Raw genomic sequence first — 8,928 nt, 5'->3', positions numbered from 1 at the left:
TCTGTCACTTCTAGTCAATAAAAAGTGAGGAGGAACTTGTGTATCAGGAGGGCCATAACTTTAGCACATGGAGTTCTTGACATCACCACAAATAAACCTTAATCTATAAATAGCTTTCAGACCGCATAACACTAAACACAAATCATTGGGCAATAGCTAACTATAATAATGTATTTTAAATGCCATGCTCAAGAAACCCTCAGCACATCTAAACCACACACTTGGAAAAACTCCACAGTACTTCCCCTTCTCTAGAAACCCTCAGCAGGTCTGAAGGTGCTAGCCAACTAATGGCCTACCTCCCTGCTACCCTATCTGGAAAAAGTCATGGACAAGATGATAAACAAGCACCTAGCCACCCACCCCAACAACAAGCACCTCCTCAACACCACTCAATCTGGATTTAGGCCCAACCACAGTACAGAGATTGCCCTTATCGTTGCCACAGACGACATCTGGATGATCATGGACTGAGGTGACGTTGTGCCCTCATCCCACTGGACCTTTCCACAGGCTTCAACCCCGTTTCTCACCTCATCCATATCCAACACCTGCCTGAAGACTGCATCAAAGTACCTACACTTTGCTGGATTTGTTCCTTCTTGACAAGCCTCACCCAGTTGGTCAGTCTGGCCCCCTTCACCTCGGATGCTGTCAACCTCACGTGCGTAGTACCGCAGTGCCCTCAACATAGCTGTCCACATTGCTCTCTGCACTATGTTTTGAGCACTCCTCTGGCTGTCACATCACACACATAAATCACCTCCCAAACCCACACTAACCAGTTACTAGTGTTCACAGCACTAAATCAGACTCCCTTCCACACATATATCACAGCATTACCTTCACAAGCACCTGCCGTGCTGTTTGGCAATATTCCCTATGCAGTTCAACTGGAACACCTCTGAAGTCACTAACAATATGCTCCTTCCGCATAGAAGGCCACACCAAGCAGCACCCTTCTCATTAACACATTCATGCTCTTTCTTGCCCCCGAGGAAGAGACAAGTGCTTTGGGGACACAATTGTGGCAGCAAGGTGCAATTAAGTGACAATGACGTTCCTTTACATCAACCTCAATGCTTCAGCTAAATCCTGTTGAGCTTTTTCAGGACCAGAAAAAGCTCCAGAATAGGAGCCAGGAACCCAAAGCCATCGATGGGTTGTAGTAGGTTATAAGCATCATTTCCAATGTTTCAGACCCAGAAGTACTCCTAAACTTGCAAAGAAGTAAACATGACCCCGAGTCCTTCACACCTTCTTTAGCCCCATTAGTGATCTCACAGACCAGATGACTGCTCTCTCTGGTATTTTGATCTCAGACTTGAAATACAGGAGGCAGGATGAGCACTCTCCATGCAACTAACAACATCCATTTCTGTAATGAATGTCATTTAGTCAGATAAAGGTGCTTCTTGGACTGCTTTGGGGCTACTAAGGTGCTGTCTCGCCTGGCTGTTAACGCTCGGAGAAGTCCCTTTGGGCACACCTTCAAACTAGCAATCTGCTCTTAACAGGCCTGTGGGACAGGTGTGGTTGCATCATCGTGTACAGAGATGATTTGCTTTCCCTGGTCTACGCAGGTCTAAGAAAGTTCATGCCCTCTGGTATCATTCGAACTCTAGTCATTGGAGCCTGGAACTATCTAAGACAGCTCCACAGACAGCAGAGAGTCAAGGAGGAGCCTGGGACGTTCAAGCCTCACCTTAACTGAGCATGGACAGGAAATTGCTTCCTATTGAAGCTTGGACTATATACATGCCTGCTTGTATCACCTATAGAGCCATTGCCACCTCCACCCCTCACTACCTAGCAAACAAACTCAAGATTTCAGGTGGGTCTAGATCTTCATGAAATGCTGAAAATGTACTGCTCGAGCCTCCATCTTTCAGAAGGGAAAGACTTATGGTGCAATCTTTCTCAGCTAATTCGACTAGAATTTGGAACTTGCCACCTCCAAACTTTTGCCCAACCACTTCTTTCCGGATCTTCAAAACGGACCTTAAAACTCTTCTCTTCCAAAGACATTTTACTCAATAACACTCCTTGCCAAGCTCTCCACCACGCATACACCTTCACATTTATTGGCGTGACCCTGACTGCTACATGCCTATCTTGAGAGTTATAACGAACTTTCCACATTAACTCTGTAAACATGTAATATGTATTTGTGTCAGCGGCATTCAATACCATCTCACACTCCAGCTTGATTTAACGACTCTATGAGATAGGTATCCAGGTAATAGCCCTAAACTGGTAACAAAGACATTCTGAACAACAGGACCCAAATGGTCTCGTTTGGCACCTTTCAGTCAAAGATCCCTCCTCTTGGCAGGGATCCCCCAAGGATCTTCTTTGAGCCCCACTCTTTTTAACATCTATGTGGCACCCCTTGCTCGATAGTCAAGTCCTGCTGTTTTCAAATACTTTCCTATGCAGACGATACCCAACTCTTCATCTCTATTAGGCATGACTTAGAAAATGTCAAATATAGATTATTTGTCTGCATGAGAAAAATTGCCACATGAATGACCTATAATGGTCTTCAGCTAAATGGAGACAAAACAGAGATCCTGCTGTTTGGTAAAGCTCAGACATATTGGTCAGATGATTGGTGGGCCTCTGAGCTAAAGTCCTGTGTCATCTCCCAGCATGAAGGCTAGAAATATAGGTGTCCTTCTTGATTAAAACCGGTCTATGAAGGATCAGGTTATGTCCACATGTGGTACCTGCTTTGGCACCATGCTCCTACTCAGGAAAGTATTTAAGTGTCTCACATTAAGATCTAGGAGAACTCTTACTCAAGCTTTAAAATGAGTTGCCTTGACTATGGAAATACCTTACTAATAGCGGCCAATGAGTCCTTTCCTTCTAAAATACAGGTTGTTCAAAATATTGCTAGAACATTAGATTTACTAGATTGTGTAGAGGCTTGTGAAGTGTAACCCAATCTGCAATGTGCTCATGGGCCTTTATAAACAGTAGTAAAAAGGTGCTACATTTTGTGCAGTATGCAAGTTCTGGCACAAATCTTTAGTAAATTCACCCCTTTGCCTTCACGAAGAACAGCACAATTAGGTGAGCTTACATTGAATTCTACAAAAAGTGCAGTCTGTAGTTTCTTCCTTTGCGTCTTCGCTCTGCTTTCCCTGTGGGTTCTATCCAGTTTCTTGGCAAATAAGTGCAGGAAGAGCTGGGAGCCGGATAGAGAGGTCGGGAAGAGAGGCAGGAAGAAAGCATGCAGGAGAGTGGAGGGTCCTAAAAAGAGTGTGCAGGAGAAGGAAAGGGGTGCACTATGGTAACACCACGTGTAGGGCAAACAGACACCTCTTCTTTGTCTTTATTTAGCATTGTTGAGATATTTGTACAGATAGTGCACAGAAAACACAGGTCACAACAAGTCATGACAGATACAGGCTTTACCAATGTCTTTCCTGACGTCATTTATTTACAATGTGTACAAAAATTACCCTTTTTAAACAGTCCACAAAGATAACAACACAAGAGACCTCCACAGCCTTACAAAAAGTACAGGGAGAGTGCATCCAGCGAAATGTTGCAAACGAAGAGCGGTGCAAACCATGGCTCTTCAGTAAAATAGCCCCAGCGTGGTCAGGCCGAGCTAGGAGATGGCTGGAGTAAGTGAGAACTGCAAATGTAGACAATGAGGAGACGGGTCCACAGACAGCATGAACAGGCATGGGTGGTCATCCCATTATTCAGACTGGGAAATACAAACTGAAGGAGCCATCTTTTTAAGGGGAGGGAATATCTGGGCATACAAACAGATATTTGTGTGTCACCGGAGCCGTATGAAGAGTTGTGTGTGTGTGGGAATGTTTAACACATTGTGGGGATCGGACCTGTCCTCAAAATGACAATAAACCCTGACACAATCAATCAATCAATCAGATGTCTTGTAAAGTGCGACAACTCACCTGAAATGGTCTCAAGTTTCACATCCCACAAACAATATTGCTGTGCGGATCATCATGCTTCATGGACTGTGTGTTTAGGTACTTTCAAGTGCATCAAACATCTAAAAGTGCAGTTATGTTATGTGTGTATGATGTGTGTGTGTGCGCGTGTGTGTGTGTGCACACATACGTGGCTTCAGTATTTGTTTGAATGAGGCATCTGTATTGTTGAGGAACCATCTTAGTATGGGAGGGAACAACTGTATGCTTGAACAGACATTTGTGTGTCGTGTGTGTATATGCATGTAGGTCACATGTAGGTCAATCTGTAAATCTGTGAGTAGGAGGAGTGAGTGTGTGTGTCCATTTGTTGGAGTGATACATTTATATTTTGGAGGATATATCTGGGTATGGAAGGGGACATATGAGTCGTGGGCAGCGGTATTTAGGATGAGGTGTTGACAATCTGTGGTAGTCCATCACTGTGTCTAATGGCCCATAAGCGTGTAGACGGAGCCGTCTGTGTTTGTGAAGGGCAGTGATTAGAAGATGTGTATGTATCTAAAAGGCCCAATAGTTGTTTTCTATGTTGTGATGTAATTAATGCCCCTAAAGCATAAAGTATGTTGTGTGGCTTTGGTTTTCCATAAGCACACTGGCTGTAAGGCTGACTATTTACAGGCTGGTGCAACAATATTCGTTCATGCCTTTTTGTACAAACTGTGAAGACACGTCATATTTACGTAGCCTGTAGAAAATGTAAAGCCATTGTTAATAAGTGCTATTTATGAGGATATATCAGTTAACGTTAGTGTGTGATTCTTCACAAACGGTTAAAAGTTCGCTTTGATAGTCGCAACCTTTCATATTGTAGAGATGCATAGTCTGTCGTCATGTGTTGACATGTGACTGTACGCTGATTACAGAGGCATGGATGGATAAAAGCATGGACTAAATGCCTAATAAAAGGTATTTAGAAACATCATGTCAATGCACAGTTGGCACTCAGTATATACAGATATCCATGAATGGCTACAGCTTTTCCAGATATGGCCATTGGAAATGGAAGCCATGAAAGGGAAGATATTGGCATGGACAAGCACTGTGGGCCTTGGAACTCTGCGTGTGGTGTACATAAGTGTAAAGAAGTGTTTCTCTTGCCCCAGGTCACAGCTGATGTACATGCCTACGATATTCCAAAGAGCTTACCACAGCCATACTGCCACAAAAACACCTGACCCTACTTTTCTGCAATTCCTGAACGGGCAAGGCTGGTGTTGCATCACCTGTTATTTAACAGAAATGAAATCTCTTCCAACCTTGTGGAGAGCCAGGCTTGGAAACATCATACAGATTATAAACGCTTGGAGTGCTTTGGGCTGTCTAATGTCAGCTACCGGATGTTGCCCTGGTGCTCACTGTCCTCATGAACACGACCTGATAAGGAAGTTTGGGAGTGTCTGAAATCTCAGCCATGGAAAGTGACTGACTGGAAGCTGCTATCTGCCCTGTAATGCGGATGAGGCCTGTCTGGCTGCCTTTTGGAGAAGTGCTTTGCCAAGTAGTGCTGCAGGCTGTCTCTGTTAATACTTGTCTCTGCCCTGAAGGTCTTTGTAGATGAAAAGTAAGAGAACCCTTTCAAAGGGGACAGGAGGGGAGAGGCACTCTCGACCTTGGAGAGCTGCACAGAAGTTCTGTCTCCCACTGTAGTCTCAGCCTGGGTGGGGCACACATGTGGAGAGTGGTCTCTCACTGTAGTGGTGTGGTAGATGCAGCGTACTCTCCTCTGAGAGGGGTTGGAGTCCCCTGAGTTACTCATGTCCTATCACCCTACAGGAGGTAGCGCCTCAGACAGTTTCAGGGAAGGCGCTTCCCCTCGACTATGACCATGAGTCTGGGTTCTTCCTTCTACATCATCGCTTCCTCCTCCATTGATGAGTGCGAGCTCTCAGGCAGCCTCTCTGCCTTCTCCTCTTCGTCCTTTTCCGCCATCCTGCTGGGTAGGTCACTGGGCACCGTCCCCAGCACTTTGGCGCTGTGCTCCTGGGCCTTGGCCCGCAGGGCGGCAATGCTGTGCTCCCTCATCTCCTCCTTGGAGATGGGAGCTGTGGTGTTGGGCGTCCTCTCCTCCTGCTCGTCTTTGTTGGGTTTGGTGAGGGAGGGGTGCTCTGTCTCGGGTTTTCTTCCAGTCTCCACCGCCGCCTCCAGAGACTTTTTGTGCATCCCTGAAAAGAATTGTTGGTATTCTGGTTTAGAAAAGCGCCTGGTCATTGGAAAGCCATCCTGAACTGAAAATAGCAAAGATAAAGAGAGGCCGGCATTAAGGGAGAGCAGAAACACTCACACAGCTGTCAGAGCGAGAGGAGAGCTGGATAGCAAGGATTCAGCGAAGGAGCAAAACAGAGAAAGGACACAGAGAAGAGGCAGTTCAAGCCTAGGCTAAACTTTGCACACAACATGGAGTCAGGGAAGGAGCAAAACAGAGAAAGGACACAGAGAAGAGGCAGTTCAAGCCTAGGCTGAACTTTACATACAACATGGAGTCAGGGAAGTAGCAAAACAGAGAAAGGACACAGAGAAGAGACAGTTCAAGCCTAGGCTGAACTTTACATACAACATGGAGTCAGGGAAGTAGCAAAACAGAGAAAGGACACAGAGAAGAAGCAGTTCAAGCCTAGGCTGAACTTTACACACAACATGGAGTCAGGGAAGGAGCAAAACAGAGAAAGGACACAGAGAAGAGGCAGTTCAAGCCTAGGCTGAACTTTACATACAACACGGAGTCAGAGAAGGAGCGAAACATAGATAGGACACTAAAAGAGAGGAGAAAGTTTAAAGCTAGGCTGAACTTTACGCACAGGATGAGTCAGAGAAGGCACGAAAGAGAGAAAGGACACTGAGAGATGAGGCAGTTCAAGACTGAGTTAAACTTTGCACACAGCATGGAGTTAGAGAAGGCGCGAAAGAGAGAAAGGACACTGAGAGAAAAAGCAGTTGAAACCTAGGCTAAACTTTACACACCCCTTGGAGTTCAAGAAGGTGCGAAACACAGAAAGGGCAATGAGAAAATAGGCTGTTTAAAGCTAGTATAAACTTTGTACACAACATGTTACCAGAGAAGGTACGAAAAAGAGAAAGGACACTGAGAGAAGAGACAATTCAAACCTATGCTAAACTTTACACCCAACATGGGGTCAGAAAAGGAGCAACATAGAGAAAGGACACACACATGCATTTCAAAATCAAACCTAGGCAAATCATCACATACAGCATGGAGTCAGAGAATGCACAAAACAGAGAAAGGACTTTGAGATAAGAGGCGCTTCAAACCTAGGCTAAACGTTACACAGCGTGGAGTGGAAAGGGATTAGAGTGCAGACATAATATACAGAACAGAGCAACATAAAGGGGAGAGAGAACTAAGGGGTGGGAACAAGAAGAGAAATATGGACAGAAGAGATGATATGGCAGATAAATAAGAGTTCAGATAAATATAAAAGGAGACAAATACAGAAAGGGGGTAAGGGGCAATGTAAATGCAGAGATAGGTGGCAAAACCGTGGGAAAGCGCACACATATAAAGGGAAGAGTCAAAATTGGGAAAAGGGGAGAGCAGGAAAATAGAGAAAAATCTAGGTGGGCATCTGGAAAAGTGGATCATTTGGAGAGGTAGTGAGGTTTATAGTGCCGGAGCATGTGGAGAGGTGGAACAGTCTGAAAAGATGGTGAGTTTTGGAGAGGTAACAATGTTTGGAAAGGCAGGGCATGGGAGAAATCGGTTATTTGAGATGTAGACATTTAGGGAGGGAGGCTATTTGGAGTGGTAGGTTAACTGGAGAGGTGAGATATTTGGAGCAGTAAGGTATTCAGTGAGAAATGACATTTGCAGAGGCAGAGCTTTGGAGAAGTGGGGTGTTTTGGAATGGTAGCTATGTTTAGAGGGCTGAGGCATTTGTTAGAGGTAGGCTATCTGTGAGAGGAGCATTTAGAGACGTGAGGCAATTGAAGATGTTGCCATTTAGGGAGGTGGGGCAGTTACAGAATTAGGGTATTTGTAAAGGTGCTATTGCTTAGGGAGGTGAGGCATTTGCATGAAGTAGGCTGTTTGTAAGGTGGACATCTGGTGACATGGGACATTTGGAGGCAAGGGCTATTTGGAGAGCTGGGGCAATTGGAACGGTGGGTTATGTAAAGGGGGATCAATTGGTGAGATAGGATATCTGGAGAAAAAGGATATTTTGAGATGTGGGCATTTAGAGAGAAGAAGTATTTGGAGAGGTTAGAGTATCTGGAATGTTGAGCTAATAGGAGGGCGAAATATTTGAATAGATGGGATATTTAAAGAAGTGTGCATGTGGAGAGGTGGGTATTTTTGAAGCGCGAAAAGGAGAGCAGTTTAGAGGAGAATGTGAAACATAAATCAGTGAAGAAATATACAGAAATTTGAGAATCTACAGACAATGGAAGGAAAAAGAAAAGAAAAACATCATAGATTGCAACATAGTGGGAGAAGTTTGGGGAAGGTCAAGAGAGAACTGAGAGCTGAAGAATGGTTCAGATTTAGTAGGTCTTCACGGGATGGGAAATGGTAGATAGGTGAAAACAAAGGCTAAGATAGGCAAATGGGTTGAGCAAACACCACATAGATCTTTTTGTAACCTGCAGGTCACGTGTTTGAATCCCCATAGCTTTGTTTCAGCCTGTTTTGCTTCTTTGACCAAAGAATAAGCACCATTACATTGGGTAATAGCGACACTCATTATTACAGAGTTAAGACAAGTCAGTGTGTGGAGTGTACAACTAAGCAAATGATGAATCTGTTTAACACTACAGATTGTACATGTATAAATACGGCATCTAGCAGAGTGCTGTACATCATCAAAGGCACGCATGAAGTCAACAAGTAAAAGGAGAGGAAGCTCGGTTCTGGATGGTTAATGCAATGTGATGCAGTGATTTATGAAGAGGTGAGCTTTCAATTCTTTCTTAAATTGAAGCAGCAGTTGGTGTT

The 8,928-nt window shown here is 44.5% G+C and overlaps 1 protein-coding gene across 1 annotated transcript in view; it reads right to left on the bottom strand.

The window, feature by feature from the left end:
* Positions 1-3,326: 3,326 nt before the first annotated feature.
* The window catches only part of VSX2 (visual system homeobox 2), a 101,553-nt gene continuing 95,951 nt past the window's right edge, over positions 3,327-8,928 (bottom strand). The window contains exon 5 of the mRNA XM_078659875.1: positions 3,327-6,142. Within this exon, the coding sequence (XP_078516001.1) occupies positions 5,826-6,142 (317 nt within the window). The 3' untranslated portion in view covers positions 3,327-5,825. The remainder of the gene's footprint in view (positions 6,143-8,928) is intronic.

This window comes from Lissotriton helveticus, chromosome 9 (assembly GCF_964261635.1).
Source record: "Lissotriton helveticus chromosome 9, aLisHel1.1, whole genome shotgun sequence".
NCBI classification, from domain to species: domain Eukaryota; kingdom Metazoa; phylum Chordata; class Amphibia; order Caudata; family Salamandridae; genus Lissotriton; species Lissotriton helveticus.
The sequence above is the reverse complement of the archived record's forward strand: the minus strand, read 5'-3'. Positions and strand labels throughout refer to the sequence as shown.